The sequence below is a fragment of the Erythrolamprus reginae genome, chromosome Z (assembly GCF_031021105.1).
Source record: "Erythrolamprus reginae isolate rEryReg1 chromosome Z, rEryReg1.hap1, whole genome shotgun sequence".
NCBI lineage: Eukaryota > Metazoa > Chordata > Lepidosauria > Squamata > Dipsadidae > Erythrolamprus > Erythrolamprus reginae.
Window position 1 is genome coordinate 112,627,169 of NC_091963.1, and position 24,247 is coordinate 112,651,415.

The 24,247-nt window shown below is 38.4% G+C and overlaps 1 protein-coding gene across 1 annotated transcript in view; it reads left to right on the top strand.

Annotated features, from left to right (window-relative positions):
• The first annotated feature begins 17,657 nt into the window (after window positions 1-17,657).
• NFE2L1 (NFE2 like bZIP transcription factor 1) overlaps window positions 17,658-24,247 on the top strand; it is a 46,793-nt gene continuing 40,203 nt past the window's right edge. Inside the window, exons 1-3 of the mRNA XM_070728920.1 lie at window positions 17,658-17,780; window positions 21,685-21,818; window positions 22,084-22,595. Of these exons, the coding sequence (XP_070585021.1) occupies window positions 22,086-22,595 (510 nt within the window). The 5' untranslated portion in view covers window positions 17,658-17,780; window positions 21,685-21,818; window positions 22,084-22,085. The remainder of the gene's footprint in view (window positions 17,781-21,684; window positions 21,819-22,083; window positions 22,596-24,247) is intronic.

Here is a 24,247-nt window from a genome sequence, read left to right on the forward strand (position 1 = left end):
AAACTAACAGCAGGGAAAGGGTGGATGAGTCCGTCCATGGAGGGTTTTTTTGTTGTTGTTTGTTTGTTTTGGTTTTCGATTATTTTATTTTTTAATTTTCGGATGATGGACATTTGTTTATCCCAATCATTGTTTAAACTAAGTTACTGAGGATTGGCTCCCTGAAAGTTGCTTCCAACCTTCCACTGTTAAGTAATACTTTTTAACATTACTTTTGAAGTTTCTTCCTGTCAGTTTGAGGTTATGGTATTTTGGTATTAATATTTTGCTTAATATTGAAAAGTACTGCCTTTTAGAACCTTATTTACACCCTTAATATATTTAAAGGTTTTAATCCTGTCATACGGGGCTGTTCCCTGCTGAGCTCCAGGCTGAAGATACTCAATTCCTCATGGTGATCCCTCTAGTGATTCATCCTTGAATTTTGTTTGCCTTCCCAACTGGCCACACAAATGTTCTGATTTGCAGTCATCTGCTATGAACAGATGATGTTAGTTTTTCAGGAGATGGAATTCCTTCCTTCCTTCCTTCCTTCCTTCCTTCCCTCCCTCCCTCCCTCGTTCCCTCCCCAGGAGATGAAAAATAGGAAAATATTTCTCAATTCATGATCTTTACCATTATTCAAAATACTTTATGTAGAAACCAACAGCTTCACCAACAGGGACTGTGGAAGGATTGGATAGCCGTCTGATGGTCCCTGGATTATCAGCCATTTCTATTTTTTCTCTTCTTTCCTCCCACTCCTGATATCTATAGTTAGTAAGCTTGTTGGCATTATTAGGAGTAAATTTAAAAGCAGTGTAACTCAACTAGCAAATTTTTGGCAATGTTTTGAAAGCAAACTTACTTTCTTTCTTTCTTTCTTTCTTTCCTTCTTTCCTTCCTTCCTTCTTTCTTTCTTTCTTTCTTTCATAGAAACATAGAAGATTGACAGCAGAAAAAAGACCTCAAGGTCCATTTAGTCTGCCCTTATACTATTTCCTGTATTTTATCTTAGGATAAGATGTTGTAAATTGTTTCACTTTGTTGTGAGCCGCCCCGAGTCTGCGGAGAGGGGCGGCATACAAATCTAAATAATAAATAAATTAAATAAATAAATAAATTCTTTCTTTCTCTTCCTTCCTTCCTTCCTTCCTTCCTTCCTTCCTTCTTTCTTTCTTTCTTTCTTTCTTTCTTTCTTTCTTTCTTTCTTTCTTTCATAGAAACATAGAAGATTGACAGCAGAAAAAAGACCTCATGGTCCATCTAGTCTGCCCTTATACTATTTCCTGTATTTTATCTTAGGATTCTTTCTTTCCTTCCTTCTTTCTTTCTTTCTTTCTTTCTCTTTCATATAATTGTGTAAGATGCATCAGGTAGTAGTTTCACATTGCAGATGGCTAGAAATTGAATAAAATTGATATTTTTCACACCATCATATAAATTTATAGCAGAAGACAGATTTTACAAGAGGAGTTTAGAGTTTAATGTTGCTTTGTGTCCATTTGATGAGAAATAAAACATAGAATTTCAGTAGAGACTGCAGTATTTCTTTTCAAACATTTACATAGTTAGTCTTCGAATTATGACCACAATGGAGGCCAACATTTATGTTATTAAATGAAAAATTCGTTAAGTGGGTTTTGTCCCATTTTACAACTTTTCCTGCCACATTTGTTAAGTGAATCACTGAAATTGTTAAATTAATAACACGGTTGTTAAGTGAATCTGGTTTCCCCACTCATTTCGCTTGTCGGAAAGTCACAAAAGCTGATCCCATGACCTCAGGACACTGCATTCATCATAAATATTTATTTATTCGACTTCTATGCCACCCAATCCTAAAGGGCTCAGTTATCAAGCATCTGAATGTAATTCCCATGACAATGTGGCTATGCTTTGCTACCAGACCAGGTAATATCTTCAGCAGAGTTTAGAGTTTAAGATATTACTTAGCCTGATAAAAAAAGAGTTCAGAAACCTGCCCACAAGCTTAGAGAATGAACCTTCACCCTCATCCTACATCCAAGCTACAGTTATTCACCACTATTGCAAATTATAATACTTTTAAGACACGTCTGTCTCTCTATGCATCCGGGATATTTTGTTCAGTATTATTAAAAAATAATATTATAGAAGAAAAAAAATCTGACAAAACTGTTCTAATATAACCCATTTAAAGATATCATATAGATTGCAATGTAAAAGTTGAAATCCCCTCTAAAGGTAACATCTTTAAATCATGCTTGACTTTGGGGGCATCCATGTGGTTTTCATACCAATATGAATATGCTACTGCAAATTCTTCTTAGGTGGTTTTGTCTATAATCATAAGCCAATTCAAAGTCAACCAAAATTCATAGGTATTATCACTTAACTGGCCCAAATTCTTGCCAGATACTAGTAAATTCTTATTTGGGGCCATGACAATAAAATATTGGAATATTTCCAAGCCTGATGGTATTCTTAATGTGGATCTCCTAGTTATGGAAAGGGTAGAATGTATCTTCCAGTGGCAAATGAATTTTATAATGGTGTCTAATGGTGCCATTAATATTGGGATATAGTGATACCTCGTCATACAAACCCGGGGTTTAAGATTTTTTTGCCTCTTCTTACAAACTATTTTCACCTTACAAACCTAAGCCACTCAGCCACTGGGATGCCCTGCCTCCAGACTTCTGTTGCCAGCGAAGCGCCTGTTTTTTTGCTGCTGGGATTCCCCTCAGGCTCTCCTCCATGGAAAACACCACCTCCAGACTTCCGTGTTTTTGCGATGCTGCAGGGGAATCCCAGCAGTGCAAAAATGGGCACCTCGCTAGCAAGAGAAGTCCGGAGGTGGGGTTTCCCAGCGAGGGGAGCCTCAGCGAAATTGCAGCATCGCAAAAACACGGAAGTCCGGAGATGGGGTTTTGAGGACTTCCATGTTTTTGCGATGCTGCAATTTCGCTGAGGCTCCCCTCACTGGAAAACCCCACCTCCAGACTTCCGTTGCCAGCGAAGCACCCATTTTAGCACTGCTGGGATTCCCCTGCAGCATCACAAAAACACGGAGGTCCACGGAGGGGAGCCTCAGGGGAATCCCAGCAGTGCAAAAATAGGCGCTTCTGCTGGCAATAGGGGTGAGTTTTGGGCTTGCACGCATTAATCACTTTCCCATTGATTCCTATGGGAAACTATGTTTCATCTTACACCTTACAAATCTCATTCCGGAACCAATTAAGCTCATAAGACGAGGTATCACTGTATTGGTACAGACCTGTACCAATTTAGAAAACAAAATTTAGAAAACAGAGGTGCTGTGTTTTTTCTTGGTACAACATAGGTGGGATAGGGTAGGAAAAGAATAGAAAGAAGGAACTGGGATAAAATTGGGTAGAAAGGGATGGGAAGAAAGGCTGGAGCACATTGTACTTAAGGGAGGCATCTTATTTAATATCACCTCATCCTTAGCAGTACTGCATCTATCTGGTACATGAAAGGGTCTTTATGAAGGAAGAAACATGAGAAAGTCTGGATCATATGATTGTGTAACAGATAAGTTTTTATAATAATGTATTTTAAATTAGTTTTTTAAAAAGTTTTTAACATTAGATTTGTATTTATATTGTACAGTATTGCTGTTATGTTGTGAGCTGTCCTGAGTATTCAGAGAGGGGCAGCATACAAATCTAATAAATAATAATGAATAAAAATAATAATATAGAAAGCAGATTATTCTGAAGAAATAAATTGCACTAAGTTTACAGAGTCTCTTTCCCTCTGCTACAGTTGTATACTTGGCTAACGAATCTGGACATTCCACTAGAAAGTATAGTTGATGAATTAATTTCTGCTATGACATAAATAATCCATAATCATGAAATGTCTTCAGCTAGTACTTTCTAAGGGTTTTGAATTTCAGTTCCCCATAATTCCAAATCCTGAACAGCGTTTTCTAAAACTAAAGATTAACATATATGGATGGTAGCAGTTGAAGAAGATTACCCCAAATTCTTGGCTATAACTGCCATGTACAATACATGTCCTTTATGCTTTCTGAAGCTTACTCAGTAAAACAATTATTGCTGTTATTAGGTCGCTAAGTCATATCTGACTCTTCATGATCTCATGGACCATAGCATATCAGGCCATCCTGTCCTCCACTGTCTCCAAGATGTTCTCAAATTGATGTTCATTGCATGGATGACACCATCTAACCACCTTATCTTCTGCCGGCCTTTTCCCCTTTGCCTTTAATTTTGCCCCAAATCAGAGTCTTTTCCAATGACTCCTCTCTTCTCATTAAGTGGCCAAAATATTTGCATTTCAGCTTCAGTATCTGTCCTTCCAAAAAAACACAAAAGACAAACATGATACAAACTAATAATAGAAAAGCCAAAGTGTGCATTTAACTAGGTTTATGAGTACAGCCAAATCATAACAAAATCATTTAATTGCCATAGGTTTTTTGGGCGGCTATGTCTAAGTACTGCTAGATTATAATTTAATACATTTTAAAAATTTTGTTCAGGTAGAGCTGTGTTCTAGTTCATTCATAAGATTTTATCTATCTATCTATCTATCTATCTATCTATCTATCTATCTATCTATCTAGTGCAATACATAATACATATAGTAGAGAATAGACATGAGGTAATATATATAAAGAAAAATATAAAAATAGAGGAAAAGATATATGAAAGGAAGAAAATATATATGACATATGAGATAAAGGAAAGACAATTGGACAGGGGACGAAAGGCACACTAGTGCACTTATGTACACCCCTTACTCTTAGGAACATGGAGAGGTCAATCGTAGATAGTCTAAGGGAGAAATGTTGGGGGTTAGGGGTTGACACTATTGAGACCGGTAATGAGTTCCACTCTTCGACAACTCGATTGTTAAAGTCATATTTTTTACAGTCAAGTTTGTAGCGGTTAATATTAAGTTTGAATCTGTTGCGTGCTCTTGTGTTGTTGTGGTTGAAGCTGAAGTAGTCATTGACAGGTAAGTAGTCATTGACAAGATGTGCTTCTTTGCAGTGGTGGGTTCCTACTGGTGCGCTAGGCCAGTGTTTTTCAACCAGTGTGCCGTGGCACACTAGTGTGCCGCGAGACATGGTCAGGTGTGCCGCGAAGCTCAGAGAGAGAAAGAAAACAAAAGAAAGAAAGAGAAAGAAAGAGCAAGAGAGAGAGAAAGAAAACAAGAGAGAAAGCAAGCAAGAGAGAGAAAGAAAGCAAGAGAGAAAGAGAGAAAGAGAGAAAGATAACAAGAGAGAAAGAAAGCAAGAGAGAGAAAGAGAGAGAAAGAAAGAAAGCAAGAGAGAGAGAGAGAAAGACATAGAGGGAAGTAGGGAGGGAGAGAGAAAGAGCAAAAAAGAGGAAAGAAGGAAGAGAGAAAGAAAGAGGGATGGAGAGAGAGAGAAAAAAGAGGGAGAGAAAGAGGGAGAGAGAAATAGAGTGAAAGGGAGGAAGAGAGAGAATTTTTTTGTCCAAACTTTTTTTAGCTGCCCCCCCCCTCAATGTGCCCCATGGTTTTGTAAATGTAAAAAATGTGCCGAGGCTCAAAAAAGGTTGAAAATCACTGCGCTAGGCAACTCCACATCAGTAATGGCCGCCAGATTGCGCAATTTGCGTGCGGCCGCTTCAGTGCCGGTCCATCGGGTGGTACCATCTTTTTTTTTGTTCAATTATTTGGCTTTTTGGCTTCCTGTGCATGCACAGAAACTAAATTTCATGAGGGGATGCTCATGCATGAGAGATTTCAGTGATTTTGTTTTCTTCCACACATATATGGAAGCAAAAAATCACCAAAATCACACACGAATATCCCCTCGCAAGATTTTGGTGCATTTTTGCTTTCTGCACATGGGTGGAAGTAAAATTGCATGAGGAATGTGCAATGAAGAGAATGTAGGCACAGCATACCAGTTTGCAGATAAGTGCAACCCGCTGCTGCTTCTCTGGTACTGTTCCAAATGTACAGTACCTCCCTTATTATTTGGGACAATATCTAATCAACCTGATAATGATGACTAGCTCTTCTAAAAAGGGTCCAGATGCTTTGCTACTAATTGCTTCCATGGAAGGGAATACTAAGTACCTAGGAGAAGTTGTTGAGGATAAACAGGCTACTGGAAAAGTTTCAATTAGTGCATAAAGGAGGCAATTAATTAACTTGGATTCTACTCCAAAATACTATGGAAGTTAAGAAAAGGGGAGCTTTGAAAGGACCTTAGTTAATTCTGACAGGCTTTGTATATCTAGACAGCTCTCTATTTCAGCATTATAGCCTGTCTTGAATTTGTAATAGCATTTAGTACTGCTGCTTTGCACACTGAAAAAAAATATGTTGGGTTAGATCTATATACCCATTATATCTTCCACCAGTAGGGCGATTATCTCACTTTTGAACATAATGCATAAGTTCTTTCTATTTTCTTCAAAAACGCATTTTCGATCACTTTTGTGAGGAATGTTTTGCACTATTGTGACCGTCGTCTCCAGCAAGTTCAACACATTCCATATTGCATTCATACTTTCATTCTTATTTCTGGAATATTCCTGTGAATGCCTGGAAATTGTATATTGTACTGTATATTGCAGTGATGGTGAACCTTTTTTCACTCGGGTACCAAAAGAGCATGTGCACACGCTGTTGCCTATGCGTGAGTGCCCACACCCATAATTCAATGCCTAGGGAGGGCAAAAACAGCATCCCCCGCCCCCAGGAGTCCCTCTGAGGCTGGAAACGGCCTGTTTCCCAACTTGTGGTGGGCCCAATAGGCTCATGTTTTGCCCTTCCCAGGCTCCAAAGGCTTTCCTGGAGCTGGGAGAGGGTAAAAATGCCCTCCCACATTCCCCTGGAGGCTCTCTGGAAGCCAAAAATGCCCACCCAGAGCTTCTGTGTGAGCCAAAAATCAGCTGGCCGCACATCAGTGCACGTTGGAACTAAGCTAGGGCAACGGCTTGAGTGCCAGCAGATATGGCTCCGCGTGCCACCTGTGGCACCCATGCCATAGGTTCGCCATCACTAGTATATTATGTATGGAGTAATAAGCTAAATCCAGATTGGATTATCTTATTACTCTATAAACTGGACTCTATCATGAACATAACTGCATGATTATAATCAGTAGTGGGTTGCTACTGTTACGGTAGAGGATGGTGCACTGGTAGCAAATGGTGCACTGTGCACGCAGCTTCAGTCCTCTTGCGTGCGTGTGTGTCCCAGCATATTTTTCCTTTGTGCACATGCACAGAAGCAAAATCTTGTGAGGGGATATGTGCACACATGAGATTTTGGTGGTCGCCAAAATCTCAAACACGGGCACGGCCCCTCCAGGAGATTTCAGCACGTTTTTGCTTCCTGTGCATGTGCAGAAGCAAAAGCATACTAGGATGCACGCGTGCGCATTGAAGAAGCCTGAAGTATGCACACAGCGCACCAGTAGCAGATCAGATGATTAGTTAGTGTATCGTACACAATGCAGTAGGTATCAGTTTTGGTAGACTTTGGAGATAGTGGAGGACAGAGGGGCCTGGAATGCTATGGTTTATGAGGTTGGATGTAAGCTAGCGATTGGTCAAAAGTCAAACTGGGAGAGTGACCCAATTAACTAAAATCTGCATACTTTGTCAATAATCACCAAGGCACTTTGACTGATAACACTCAATAATATTATATGCTTTTATTTGTCAGAGACCTAGAGAAAGACATTATTATAGTTCAATAAAAACTTGAAGAAAGTCACAAGGTTTATAGGTAGAGTTGAAAAAGCCCTTCCTGAAACCTTGGAGTGAGTCACTATTGATAATGAAATAGATGAAGTGGACCAAGAACTCTGATTTTTAAAATGGCTATTTCATATATAATTAAAATTTTAATTGTCCTTCAATTGCTTCTTTTAATAATGGCCTTGAAATAGCAGCACAGACTTATATCATTTGGTACCACTGAAACTTTTATGAAATGCCACAAATAAACTTTCCTTGAGCTTTTCAACACATGAAATGCACTAATGAGAAGCTGAACCAATAGAATATAGGATAATGAATTTGGTAGGCTGTCAATTAGGATTAAGAGTAACAAACAAACAAAATCTCACTTATATATGTTTTCCAAAAATGATAGGAACAGGATTGGGGAACCTGAGCAGACAAAATTCCTTTTGGAGTGTTTATATTAATGAACCAAAGAAGTACGTACCATTAGTGATGTTTCTTTTACTCACTAAAGCATTCTTGTTTGTTTTTTCTTATATTTCAAGGATACTTGAAATGCTAATATTTGCAAAATATAAACTTAAATATGATTTAAAACCACATGCTATACATTTTTATCTATGTTTTAGTACAAAAATAATTTAAATAAGTTTGAGAACACACTGAGTGAAAGGTTTTTGTTCTTTTAAATTTCATTCTGGTCTTAATTGAAGATATTATTATTATCTAGAAAATATGACAAAGAATATCTAGACAAAACTAGATCTCACAAATGTGTTCTGAATTAATGTATGAAATTGATTTGCGTTAATCCATGTTATAGCCAATCTGCAACAATACAATATCACTTGTGCAACAGGCTACGTATAGAATAGACCTATCAGTAAAAAAACCTTCATTTAAAACATCACATTTAATTCATGCAAATATTTGTCCAGTTTTAAAATATAAAACCTCCAATAGGCAACTATCAAGTATTTTTGAAAGGGGAAAATCGTTGCCCTGAACTGTCAAAGAATTAAAATTAAAACCATGGCCTCCCAAAGTCTGCTGTCTTCTGATTTACAAAGGAACAGATACAATGCACACTGACATTGATCTCCTACTTGTTTTTAAAAAGCAAATAACACGTTACCTAGATTTGTTTCATGTCTGCATGACATGGGGAGAGTGTAGTTATCACCTCCAATTTCATATGCCACTACCACTTCTTTCCCTCCTGCCAAAAAGCTTTCTGGAAGGTCAAGCTGTTCGTATAAGACAGAAGATGTGCAGAAAATATTTGTTTTTGGTGTCCTTGGTGCTCTCTGAGTTTGGTTGCTTGCTTGTAGACATTTAATTATTTGACTAGGTTTTTATAATACTAATGATAATAATATTATCATTAGTGCTATCAAGTATTATTATCATTACAGTAGTGCTATTAGTGCTAATTATCATTAGTGCTATCAAGTGCATATTTGTTTCACAATCCTTCTTAAAATAAGGATGCAGGTCCTAGGCAGAGGTGGTAATCATAGAATCATAGAGTTGGAAGGGACCTCCAAGATCATTGGGTCCAACCCCCTGCTTAATGCAGGATTCATTAAACCATCCCAGAAAGATGACTGTCCAGTCTCTGTTTGAAGAACTCCAATGAAGGCAAGCCCACCACCTCCTGTGGCAAATTGTTCCATCGGTTTATCACCCTTCCTGTTAGAAAGTTTTTTCTGATACCTAATCTAAATCTACTCCCTTGCAGTTTCATTCCTTTGTTTCTAGTCCTTCCATGTGCTATTGAGAACAATGCTGATCCCTCTGCTCTGTGACGGCCCTTCAGATATTTGTAGACAGTTATCTGGTCTCCTCTCAGTCTTCTTCTTTGCAGACTAAACATCCCTAGATCCTTTAACTGTTCCTTATAGGACATAGTTTCCAGACCACTCACCATCCTTGTAACTCTCCTTTGAACTTGCTCTAGTTTATTAATGTCCTTTTAAAATTGGGGTCCCCAGAACTAAATACAGTATTCAAAGTGTGGTCGTACCAAAGTACTGTAGAGAGGAATAATTACATCACTTGAGCGAAATTCTATGCTCCTCTTGATACATCCCAGGATTGTGTTTGCCTTTTTTGCAGCTGCTTCACACTGTCGACTCATGTTTAATCTGTGATCTACCAATACACCCAGGTCCTTCTCCTCTATGCTGCTGCTCAGACATATTCCTCCCATCCTATATGTGCTGTTTTAATTATTTTTGCCCAGATGTATGATCTTGCATTTCTCTCTGTTAAAAACCATTCTGTTAGTTTCAGCCCATTGTTTAAGCTTGTCTAATCTTTTTGAATCCTATCTTTATCTTGTTTAGTATTAGCAACACCGCCTAATTTTGTGTCATCAGCAAATTTGATAGGTTTTCCTTCAATTCCTTCATCTAGATCATTTATAAATATGTAAAATAGCTCGGGGACTAGACCCTTGTGGGGTCTAGACCCTTGTGGTACTCCACTTGAAACATTCTTCCAATTGGACGTGCAACCATTTATTACCACTCTTTGAGTACGATCAGTAAGCCAGTTTTGAATCCATCTAACTGTTCTTTTGTCAATCCCATACTTGACCATTTTTTTCAATAAGGATGGAATGAGATACTGTACTTGGTCAAATGCTTTACTGAAGTCAAGATATACCGCATCTACTGCATTTCCCTGATCAACCCATTTGGTAATTCTATCATAGAAAGAAATTAATCTGGCATGACTTGTTTGTTACAAATCCATGATTGTACCATAATGGATCGGTTCGGACTCGTTCAGGAAAACCGGTAGGGGAAATTTGAATTGGTTCGTGGAACCGGTAAAACCACCTCTGGTTGGCCCTGCCCATGGCCTCCTGGTCATCATTTGCCTCTTCTGGCCACTCACCCTACCCCCACCCCACCTTATATATGTTGCCTTTGCCACAGGGCCCAGCTAATCACCTTGACAGTCGCCTTGCCTGCTCAGCTCAGCTCAGCTCAGCAATGCCTGTCACCGCTTGCCCTTCACTTTTGGGACATGCCATTCCTCAAGGCCCCATAGCCATCGCCCACTTGCTGCTTGCCTCAGCTGGATCAGGGAATGCACCATTCCCCGGCTCTGGCCTTGCCCCGGAGCCATCGCCTTCTCTTTGCCTACTTGCCCTCCACCTCGCTCACCTACCTTTGCACCTTGGTGGTGATGAGGACACGGTGAGGCTTAGCCATCTATCGCACCAAGAAGCCTCCAGTCAGTAGCAGTAATTTTCAGCTGCCTTCTGAGCAGCTCTGCTATGAAGCATTCCCTCCAGCGGCTGCTGTTCTTATGGCTGGGTATGGCTGTGAATTGCAGTAGCAACAACATGCAATGGTGCACATGAGTGGCTGGCATGAACAGAGCAGCAATTGCGGAGCACTACCCTGCTCGCACCAGCCCTGCAAGAACCATTGCCTGCTGCTGCTCCTCATGGCCAGACCCAGCCAGGAGAATAGCAGTAGCTGGAGGGACGACGTCAGCAGTGGGTTGCTCCCAGTTTGGCCCAGTTCGGTGAACCAATATCAGCGGTGGGAAGCTCTGCCTACTTGCCCAGGATGCCTCTGCATGTGCGCACATGCAAGAACCATTAGTGATGGGGTTTAGAACCCATTACTGGACCAAGCCACAGTGGAGCTTGTCAGAAGGCAGCCTGAAATGACAGCTGCTGGCCACAGTCTTTAAGGTACTTCAATGTGGGGACCATAAAGGGACAGGTAGCTGTAGGAGCTGCTTTCTGAGCAGCTCTGCTGCGGAGGGAGAAATGTTCAGCTTCTCTCTCCTGCAGAATTCAATGTGGCTGCTTCTCACCTCTTCTCCACCTCATACACACAGAGCAAACATGAGGAGGTGTGAATTGTGGGTGTGGCTGTGGGTGTGGCTTGCTGGTGCCACCCCACATTGCTGTGACTGATGTTGACCATGCCCACTCAGTCACATGATGCCCACCAGGCCACGCCCACCAACCATGCCCACAGAACCGGTAGGGAAAATTTTTGAATTTCACCATTGGTCCTAGGAAATTTCTTCCCCCTTTTCTTCTAGCTAGCAGCACATTCATATTTAATTCCACATTTTCTAAAAAGTACATGAAATATACTTTGGTAATAGCGTAGTACTATTATATTCTTTATCACCCCCAGAAATCCAAAAGGCAGCACTATAAAGTGCAGTGTATTTTTTTGAGCAATGCAAGTCATATGTGGACATTTTTCTTGTGAGTTTGTAAACACAGGATTGTTCCAAGAAGTTAACTGATAGAGCAGTAGCTATATCAATATTTTAATGATTGTTTGGTATTATTCAGTTGGAGCCTAAAAGTTGGAGAAAACAGTGCATCATATCAATGAAAAACCTGCAGGAAGGAGAATCTTTGCTGGTATGGAGCTATTACCATAACATCCAAAATATAAAGGCAAGATAAGTCATAATTAAAAGGAGTGGGAATATAAAAGACATAATTTTGGGGTAGCATTGCAAGGAAAGGTGACTACACTAAGATAGTTATATGTTAGCCTAACTTATAACTCTGAAAGGCTGCAGTCTGAGAGGTCTATAAAAATTGACTATTCACAAAGGGAAGCATTCTAAGGCCATGAGACCTAAAATATAGGAACCCCCTCCCCCAGAAGGAAATGTAACACCTGTGTGCGGTAACTATCTCCATATTTGTAATCAGATTAGGCAAGCATTAATGTAGCAATATGAGTGAAAAAAAGAAACAAGAAAATCAAGGATCTTTAAAGCTATTAACCTGCTGTTCCCCTACTGCATGTCAGTACACATTAAGGTCACATGTGGTTTTGATTAATTCATCTTTGGTGTACTCCCATTCTTGGCTTTAAATGCTGAAACGTCTGATACCCACATTGCCTTTTTGATTTTCTAGAGGCATCATTCTACACACAACATACTCGAAGGGGGCCTCTTTCATTTTTGCTCATAGATGCAACTGTGGGCCCCACATGCAATTTGAGGCTTCGAGAGCACCCGAATTCTGCTATTAAAAAAGTGTAAAAATGCCATTTTCAACAGCATTTCTTTCCTAAATGCAGTAAAATTACAGCATAAATGCCAGAAGAGTTTTAATATATTTATTTTTCCTTTAAAAATCTTCAACCTTCAAAAATGCAGAAACAATTCCTTTTGCTGGCAGAAGATACTTTCTTCTCTGTTGCCAGCAGCTGAAAAGCTTGTCTGACTCATTTGGGGTTTCACCAAAAACCTGTTTAGAGAAAGTAAAATTGCAAGGAGGGTGTGAAAGAGGCATGAAGTCATTTGCTATACTCTTTCAAGTCACCAAACAAGCATTTTCAGATGCCTCATTTCTAAAGAAAAAGATCCTTTACCACTTTAACCCAATTAATAGCTTTGTCAAGCAGTTTACGCCTGTTTATGCGGGCACAGTCTTACCCAACACACCTGTTCAGGCAGTTGGCTCTTTCTCTCTTCAAACACGGCATTAAATTACAGTATTAAATAGATCTCGTGATGCAATGGGTTTCAAAATGAATACCACAAACACATACTTGTTACAAGATATGCCAAGGTTGATCATTCTATCACTTGTCAAATGAGGCTACTCTTTTTCAGACAATTTATAATAAACTAACTATTATTCGTTTCTGACTGTTCGTCCAAAATATGTTTTTTTTGTTCTTGTTTTCAAAGTTTGAACATATTGAAGATTTCTGGACTAAAATTTCTGAAGTATTTCTAGTTTTCCAGTTTTGAGCTTTGTAGCAAAGAACTGCTAAACCTTCAGCCAAATTAAATTAGATATTGCATATTTATAGAATCATGCATAGTTATTATGTTAGGCAAATAACTAATACTTCTCACTTACATAAATTAAATACTGAAAAAGAAATTCTCAGCTTCTGTCATGATTTATCTTTAACAAAATGTATCAGTTCAGTACAAATAGAACAATAACATACTACTGGCAATAAATGAAACATGGTTTCAATATTATTTTTTGATGAAAGAAAATGGAAAATGCATAATGTTGTTCAACTGCCAAATGAGCACAGGGAAATTAGTTCATCAGGTCATCATACAGCTGCATTTCAAGGATACTTCAGCTCCAGCTAAATTTCCATCTCTTACTTAGTCTAAAATTCTGACTGAAAAATTGTCTATGTGATCTTCCTCTAAATGAAAAACTGCAAAAAATAATCCCTAAATTGGCAAGTTCAATTTAGGGATTGACCTATAGATTGTATAGTTTCTGTGTCTACAATGTTTACATTACATTAAATGTAGGTGCTTACCTAATACATACGATTTAGTGGTTAGGGTAATATATGGAATACTTATTGCAATTTTTTTTGCTGTACTGTACTGGTTGCTGACTTTAATAAAGTACAGTACAGTATATCTACCTAATCCAAAGAGTGAGGGCAAGGTTGATTTGTTTCGAGCTATAAACAAACAAGACAAACAGATACACAATATCCAACTCACAGTTTGTAGGGATTAAGTAATAAACAATTAAATAGTGATGTCAAGATTTGGAGTCATACTGTCTCCAACAATGCCCTTAACACATATAATATTTTTCTCAGGGAGAAAGGAACTTTTTAAATTCAGCCGATAATTCAAAATTTGGGACAAGCTGTCAAAGGCATATAACAGTGGGGCGACAGGTGTGTCAAAAGAGTTGAAAGAACTGGTATATATCTCATAATGATATGAGAAATGAAAAATAGTAATTATGATTACGCCATTACTTGATCTTAAAGAACAGATATTAGCTAATGCTTGATGGCCTAACATATTACTTCAGAGATTATAGGTGTTCCCAGATTAAAATTGTGTAACTCCCTTTTTTCATTCTCACAATTTTAGGAGTGAAAAGTTGTGCAGGAATAGACATTTGTTTTGCAGGTTGTTTATAAGGTTAAATGTTAACATATAGAGGTAGTCCTTGACTTACAACAGTTCATTTAATGACTGAAGTTACAATAAGATTGAAAAAAGTGATTTATGAGTCTTTCTCACCCTTACAACTATTGCAGCATTCTGATGGTCATGTAATCAAAATTCAGATGCTTGGCAACTGGTTTATTTTTATGAATAACTAACTTATCTACTGTAAATATTCACTTAACAGGAAAAGGCAAGAAAGGTTGTAAAATAGGGCAAAACTCAATTAACAAATGTCTCATTTAACAACAGAAATTTTGGGCTCAATTATGGTCGTAGGTCAAAGACTACATGTATGTATGTATGTATTACATATGGTACGTGTATTCTTGATTCGTCCTACTTGATGATTACAATAATTTTTCAGTGTTTTGCCAGGAGCCACGTTGCAAAACATGAATTTTATCTTCTATGGTACTAAAAGTTCAGCTCTGTAACAATTTTGAAAAGTATACCATGTAAAAATGTGAGGGGGGGGAGAGGGGAATTATTTAATATAAAGATGAAAAATGTATTTGATGTCTATCGTGTCTTCATTTCTGGCTGAGATGCAGACAGAACAATTTTGAATGAATAGTTTACTTATACTTTCTTATTAGTGCTTTTTTTAAAAAAGGTGAAATACTCAGTTTTGAGATCCTAGTGTGATCATGATAAAACATATTATATGTTTTATTATTGTTGAATTTTATTGGAGAAAAATTAGTAACTCTGCTATATCCCAAATCACAATTTGTAGATGACCAAGCTGAGCCAGAGGGCAAGATCAAATCCATCATCAGTTTGGAGTCTCTAGCCCTCCCCAAGATATGTAAGAAGTCAGCCTTCTTGAAGTCCATTGAGTCTTCTCTGGCACCAATTCCCATTAACCATTAGGTCAGTTCAAATTCTTGTGAATAGGTGGCAGGAAATGAGCTTGAAATATTTTTGAATTCATTTTTAGCTGACATATGCCATAAGTTCCCAAGTGCTTGAAACTATACAGTGATACCTTGTCTTACAAACTTAATTGGTTCCGGGACGAGGTTCTTAAGGTGAAACATTTGTAAGACGAAACAATGTTTCCCATTGGAATCAATTGAAAAGCAATTAATGCATGCAAGCCCAAAATTCACCCCTTTTGCCAGCCGAAGCGCCCGTTTTTGCACTGCTGGGATTCCCCTGAGGCTCCCCCCCATGGGAAACCCCAACTCCGGACTTCTGTGTTTTTGCAATGCTGCAGGGGAATCCCAGCAGGGGAATTCCAGCATTGCCAAAATGAGCGCTTCACTGGCAACGGAAGTCCAGACGTGGGGTTTCCCAGCGAAGGGAGCATCAGTGAAATCGCAGCATTGCAAAAACACCGAAGTCCTCGAAACCCCACCTCCGGACCTCTGTGTTTTTGCAATGCTGCGATTTCACTGAGGCTCCCCTTGCTGGGAAACCCCACCTCCGGACTTCCATTGCCAGCGAAGCACCCGTTTTTTGTGCTGCTGGGATTCCTCTGCAGCATCACAAAACACGGAAGTCCAGAGGTGGTGTTTCCCATGGAGGGGAGCCTCAGGGGAATCCCAGCAGCGCAAAAACGGGCGCTTCCCCGCAGCGGTGGTGGGTTTGTAAGGTGAAAATAGTTTGTATGATGAGGCAAAAAAATCTTAAACCCCGGGTTTGTATCTCGAAAAGTTTGTATGATGAGGCGTTTGTAAGTCAAGGTATCACTGTATTAGCAAAACCCATACTTCTAACTTATTGAAAATGGAAATGTTGAAATGGAAATTAAGTAGCTGCTCATGCTTGCTTTGCTACAACCATCACCTTCTGATTGTATAGAACATTTAGAATAAAAAATGATTTTTACATGTTGAATTTTCTACCTTATTATATTCAGTATACCTGAGCATATTTTGGATTAATTTCAAGTTTAAGAGAAGTAAGATAAACTTTCTTTCTTTCTCCCTTCCTTTTTTTCTTTATCAAAACAAGATAGCAGGTATTGTAAAACCAAAATACAAACAGGTAAATTTGGGGAATAGGACAGTACGACAGGGACAGTAGGCACAATGGTGCACTTATGCACGCCCCTTACAGACCTGCTAGGAATGGGGTGAGGTCAATTATAGACAATCTAATGTTAAAGTTTTTGGGGTTTGGGGAAGAAATCAGTCGGGTAGTGTATTCCAGGCATTGATCACTCTGTTGCTGAAGTCCTATTTTCTGCAGTTGAGTTTGGAGTGGTTGACATTGAGTGGAATTGATTGTGTGCTCGTGTATTGTTGAGGTTGAAGCTGAAATATTCATATACATACATACATACATACATACATACATACATACATACATACATAAATAAATAAATATATAAATACATAAATAAATGTCACTAAACTTGAATTATCTGTAGCAACTTAAAAATTATACATAATACAATCAATTAAATGTAAAATTACGTTGTAGGTGTGATTTCAGCATGAGCAAAGAAGCATTCATCAAAACTTCCAAAGTAGTACCGAATGTTTAAAATGCATACATGAATAGAAAGGTCTGAAGACGTCACTTGCTTGCCAATGGCTACACTCTCAATATGGCGCCATTTCGCAAGAGTAATAGGCCTGTGATTAGGCGGTTATGCGATTACGTAATCGGGTGGGGAATACTGTAGTAAAGAAACTAACTGCAGCTTTAAAGCCCAGAGTACAAGAGGCGATTACACTTTTGAATGTCAATTGGTTGTTTCTTCTGTCAATCAAATCACCTGGTTCAAGGAACTAAAGCGAACATTAAACCGATTGGGGAATTTATGTTGTCAATCAACGAGCGCCGTAGCCAGCCCTTTAACCATCGTGATTGGCTTTTTTCTCATGACTTTTTTTTTGTGTGCATCTGTTAACACTTTTATCTGTGTGGATTCTGACTGGCCGTTGAGCTGTCAGTCGCCGTGAGGTTTGCGATTAGGAAATAATACTTACTTTCTGAGCGGACAAACAAGATGTCACTCATCTGGATCCTTAAATACGATTGGGCAAAGCTACGCATGAGGCAGGAAACCTTGTGGTAGGCAGTCGAATGCCGCTGTATGGGCTTCAGACCGGCATTGAGGCAAGCGAGGCCTCCGGAAGGTAGCCGTGCGTGCTGGACGAGGATCGCTGGGCAGGAAAGGTAATACAAGATGAAATGATGGATTCCTACCGCGGGAAGTTAGTGGAGAAAGCCTTCAGCGGGGAAAGGATATGGGGGAGCGGTGCTGGAGAATTAAAAAAGGGATCGCATACTGGGGGCGCGCGGGGGGGGGATGAAATATGGGGGAGGAAAGGGGTGGGGGTGACCCAGAGAGACGGCCTGCTGTTTATAAAGGGTGGGGGGAGGGTTTGAAAGGCGTTGTCGAGGGAGGTGTTGAGAAGATGATGGAGGTAAAAATAGGGGACGAAAGACGGAGGGCCAGGTAAAGGAGGGGGCTGGGAGAAGATCAGGAATAATATGAATCGAAGAAAGGCGACTGCGGGGGGAAAAGGGGTTCAGATGCAAGCCGTGGGCAAAAACGAGGTGGGGTTTTGAACTCGAGGAGAGCCTGGTGGAAGGAAAAAGATGAGTTGGAAGGAGGGTCCGGATGGAAGAAGGTTAATTAGTTCAGGCGTGTGTGGGCTGTGGAAAGAGCCAATTAGATGGGGTAATACCGATATGTGGAATTTAAAGGGCCCCAGGTAGATTGGGAGATTTTTTTTTAAAAAAAATGGGGAAAGTTAGGATAAGAGGAGGTAAAAAGTTAGCCTGAGAAAGTGAGGATTTGGAGAATTGCTTTCCCCCTTGTTGTAAGATAAATTTGATCAGATGATAACATCATCAAGACCCCCCCCCCCAATAAATGATAAGGGATGGTCTTATTGTAGGCTTTTAATTGTTTTTAAATGGTCTCTCTTTTTAGATGTCCTAATATTTTAATTACTGTATGTCTTGTTCTTCTTTGTTGTGAGCCGCCCCAGAGTCCTTAGGGAGTTGGGCGGCATACAAATGGAACTAAAATAAATAAATAAGAAAAGGGAATTTACTATTGGCAGGATTTGCTGAAAAACAAAATGGGGGGTGGGGGGGGGGTTTCTGAATGGGTGAGGCACTCCTGGAACATTATTATTATTTATTAGATTTGTATAAGTAACTGAGGAATGAGAGTATACTATATACCGGTAGAAGTAGAAATGGAGTAAAACCAGATACTGGAGGAAATGCGAGCCTAGCAAAAGTAATGGGTGGGGAATTGTTTCTAGAATAGAAGCAGTTTGACATTTAATTGTATTCTCATGCCTGTTTGTAGTAAATGGTTGTGTTGCAGGCCAAGAGCTGTACTATTTAATTAAAAGAACATTTGCATAGTATTATTCGGTGACTTAATAATTAGCTTGTGGGAGTTAGCAATCCTGACCTATTTTTTCAGGGTTCTTATATTGGGAATCCAAGATTTTTAGAGAAATGAAAGTAGGAAAGAAGCCAAAAAAAGAGAAATGTGGGATTAATTATAAAATCTTAAGAAAATAGGTACACCAGATCATGGATTAATTAATTAAGGAAAAACTCTTGCCTGTTGATTGCTTGCTGTATGGGCAAAATGGATTGTACACTCCTTGTTACACAGGAAAAGGATGCTTTTGAATCTAGATAACATTATAAAGCGATATTATTTTAAAATGTCAGTTAAAGTAAAAAGCTTTACTTTTGTTGGAGTTGTACTTCCTTATTGTTCTGTGTATTGTAAATAGGGCAAGGTTCAAGCTGTTGTATGAAAAGATTTGTGGTAGAATTCTCTAGTCTCTTATGTCATCAGTTTGCATTGGATTAGAGCTTGGATTTTAAAATTGAGATTATAGTGAGAGTTCAGAAAGTCTTAGTGATTGAAAAAGTAGGTTTAATGAGGAACATAGGAAAGAAAGTGGTGGAGAATTTTGGCTCTCATGTCTTTCAAAACAACTACTAAGAAATCATGCGTCTCTGATGGAAATAGAAAAAGGTGCTGAAATATGATAGTAGAAGCATAGATTGGATTAGTCTAAGTATATGGTTGCTGTTTTGAATAGATCAAGGTATGGCTTTTGGAATTATTGTATTCTGTTTAATTTGAAATGGGAGCAGATAATGCAATTAGTTGTGATGTAGAGTTTAAAAACAATTTCAAATTAATCGAAGGGAAAATTGTATTGAAAACCTCAAGACATGAAAGCCAAAAAAAATCACCTCAAGGCTTTATATTTAATTCTAAAAAATTGAGCTAGCAATATTTTCTGATAATATATGTAGAATTATTGTGATGGGATATTGACCTTCCTTATCCTCGTGTTTCTAACTTTTATCAGAAAATGGTTTTATATGTTTTTAATGTTTAATTCATTTTGATAGATGCACTTTAATGGCAATTTAATATTGATGGTACAGAGATTTTATTGCTTAAAGCTTGCTGTACATATGAAAATATAAGGAAAGTATTTGATAGTGAATGCCACCTTATCCATAATTTTCTTTGGATAGATAATTGAGGGGGAAATGAAAGAAGACCTATTTTTCCCAAATAGGTTCTAAAATTTAAATGAATATGTCAAATACTGACTTGCCAGCAGTTATATTCCTCTTCCAAGAAGGAAGGCAACATATGTTTTCTTTAAAATATCAACAATGAAACTGATTGAGAATCAGTATGCTCAACAATCAGGAATGGGGGAAAAAGATGGGCCGAGGTCACTGGGAATACCTGTGGGTATTAATAATGCATGGGTAGTAGAATCACAAGCCCTGGCAGTTCTTGGAGTGAGGGAAAGAGCTAAGAATCCAAATAGCTAAAACAAGGATCCATGCATATATTAAAAGCTTAGTTCTTCATTAAAACCAGTAATTTCTTCAGTATGCATGAAGTTGTAGGCATGATTTAGGAGAAATAGTTGGACACACAGTTCTTGTGCTGATAAAATGCAACATTCCTAATGCTTGAAGTGAATTTAAAGTCCTTTTAAATTACTCAGAAATTTATGCTGAACGAAGGCATAATCGGCAAGTTTAAACATTGTCCACAGCATGAGAGAATAAAAGGAGACAAGCACGAGTATTCTTTGGAGTGTTAATATTTGGCTCTTGCTGGGTAATCAGATGCCAAAAGCCAAATTGATATTTCCTTGAACTGTTCCGCCTCCCCCACCCACCCCACTTTATGTTCAGACATGTCTGATTCTCAGAGACTGCCTGGACGAAATCCTTGTTGCTTTCTTGGCAAAGTTTTCCAGAAGTAGTTTGCCATTGCCTCTTTCCTAGGACTAAAAAAATGACTATCCCAAGGTCATCCACTTGCCTTTGTACTGTCTACTGCCTTTGTACTGTCTACTGCCTTTGTACTGTCTACTGCCCTTGCCACAGAGCTAGAACTCAAGGTCTCCTGGTTTCCAGCCTAATAACTTAGTGACGGTGCATGTGTCCACACCCATAATGCAGTAGTTTCTCTCCTGGGCATATGTGAAGACCCCGCATGTGCACAACCCCTCCCAATGCATGCTCACAGGCTTCATTGAAGCCTCTGGATGTCCAGTAGGTTCGTTGGGCTGTTTTTCTCTCCCACCCAGGGTTCAGGAAAGCTTCCAGGCCAACTGGAAGTTTGGAAATGATCTTCCAGTGAAAAATGACCAAAAAGAAGCCCAAAAATCAGCTAGCCATCGCACACATGTGCACTGGAGCTGACATAGGACAGTGCCTCATGTGCCCTCAGATACAGCTCCGCCTGTGGCATGCGTGCCATAGGTTCACCTTCACTGCCTTAACTACTACATCAAATTGGTTCCCCATAAACTGAAGCATAATGCTAAATAACCTGGCTTTTTTGGTCATATTTTTTTATTAAATGTGCACTCCACATTATATTTCTACCCTGTACAAAATTAAAGTGTTGAATTGATTTAAAGTGTGGTGCCTTTTAATGCTTTAGCTTGATTTTTTTTTTGGGTGGGGGGGGTGTTCAGTTTCTGATGAAACTTTCAGCAAGCAACAGGAGAGTTTTCCCTATTCTGAATCCCTGCACTCTTATTTGTTCCTTCAGGAAGCCTTTTAGAGATAAAGGAGGAAAAAGGGGAAGTTCAAACTTGCAGCTGTTCTGGAAGACTTGTTCCATCTTGCAGTTGCTGTGGAAAAATAGAAGATTCAAGGAGGTTGCTGTGTGGATTCTTTAAGACAGTAAGTCACATGAGTTAATATGCTTTGTTTTGTTGTAAAACAATTTTGTATTCTGAATAAGCTGTTCCAGAATAAAAGTCCACTTAATGACAGTTTTTTATTCCTGGAGATTTCTCAAATTTCTCAGATTTATTCATAATCTGAAGCACTTAGATTTTCCTTTAAAATAAAATATGAGCATTTGTTGTATAGCATGTAGAAAGCTATCTCGCAAGAGATATTTGAATGTTATTAAATTATTCTAAATATCCTTTTTTCTTTCTAGAAATGCTTTCTCTGAAGAAATATTTCACTGAAGGACTCATTCAATTCACCATTCTTCTCAGCTTGATCGGAGTGAGGGTGGATGTAGATACTTATCTAAATTCACATCTCCCTCCCTTGCGGGAGATCTTTCTGGGCCAGAGCTCTGCATACACGCAAACACAGTTTCACAACCTGCGGAACACCCTAGATGGCTATGTTATACATCCCAAAAGTGTAGATCTGGACTACTATTTTACAGCTCGACGGCTTCTCAACCAAGTTAGGGCCTTGGACAGGTTTCAGGTGCCCACTACTGAAGTCAGTGCTTGGCTGGTACATCGTGATCCTGAAGGTTCTGTCTCTGGTGCCCAACCCAATACAGGCATTTCCCTTGAAAATGGCAGTAGCTTGCAAAATGGGACTGCTTCAGACAATGTAGTCAGAGAAAATGCAATGGAACAAGCATATAATGAAGAGTTGGAAGACCTAGGTGCAGTGGCTCCTCCATTAAATGGTGATCTTACTAAAGAGGTATGTATAGCAATATTCTATGGGATAAACTAAGAGAAAGAAAATAATTGTTTGAGGATCTCTGTAATTTTTATTAATAAATATACTAATTATTGCCAATATTTAATATTACTTTGATAAGAGTGAAACAACATTAGTAATCTATACTGATACATGGTGTATAGTCCAAAAATCAGACCTCATAAACAACTTATTATATAAAGTACATTAAATGTTGCTATTTTCTTCTAGACCAGTGCTTCCCAAATTTTTTCCGTTACCCAAATCTACTTATTAGAAAGTTGAACTTCGAGGACAGGTCATAGGTACTTTTGTTCAGCATCATCATAACTTTCAACGGTTACTGAACAAATACAGGACTATCTGTATTGAAATCATAATTTAATGATCTTTATGTTATTTTAGCAAATTACCGTTGATAATGTCATTGATTTTCTCCTTAATAGGTGAAATAGGAATACTTTGGGAGATTTTTGATTATTTTTGAATCACATAACCCTCTTTTGTGAGTGGAAATGTGTTCAGGCAAAAGAAAAACACAAAGAAAACTATCCAATTTTGGGTAACTTACAGGGATTTGAGAAATGTTCTAAAATTTTTCTTATTCATTTGACAAATGATCTTTGGACATTTCTAAGTACCATAAAATTTTCTTTTGGGGGAAGGGATAATGAAAATATTGCAATAATCCTGTGGGGCATCATTTTTGGATATGTTATCAGGTTAATTTTTGGTGTGTCTTTTAGTTTTTTTAAACACTTTTTTAGGTGGAGGCATCTCAATATCACCTGCTTAATTAGTAGTAAGAGATAATTTCATGGCATATATTAAGTTGATGATTAGTTAATCATTTTGAATTCTTTCCAAGGAATTTTTCTAATATGCATTTAAGAAAGCAAATGCTTTATACTCTTACTAAGCAATAAAAATTATAATTTGCAGTCTTCTCCTTTTTTCTCTTTCTGCTCTCCTATGCGATTTACTTTATGAGGGTCTGTTCTGCTTTGCTTTGTTTTTACTGTACTTGTGTTTTATTTCATGATAAGTTCAGTTATTTACATAGATGCTGAAGTCTTTCTCAAATACATGGTGATATAGAACTACAACCAGACCATCCTTAATCCCTGGTAGTTTATGTTGCAAATGGACTGTGTTACTAGAGCTGGTATCCAGGCTGTGTGTTTGGGAGGGGGGGGGGGGGTTGAAGCAGCTGTTGTGACTATCTTCCTCTCTTGTCATATTGCCTCATCTCTTTCATAGGCAAATATAGAGTAAAGAATTCAGAAGTTTTGCCCTTGAGAATATAAAAAATACATATAAAAGTGACATTTGCTTTGCATGGGAGGCTTTCAGTTGAAATAAAAATAAGTCATTAGCAAGCTGGGAGAATCATTTTGCTTTGAAAATATAAATACTGTATTTTAGAACAAAAAAATCAAGCTACTTTTGTGGATCTTTCAACCCTCATGTCTTAATGGCACTTAAATTATATATGCCATTTATTAACATTTAAAATTGAAATGACCCTTTCCAAGTACCTCTACTTAAGAACTTAATTTGTTCTGTGACCAGGTTTTTAAATAGAAAAGTTTTTAAGTAGAAGCAATTTTTCCCATAGGAATCAATGTAAAAGCAAATAATGCATGCAAAGG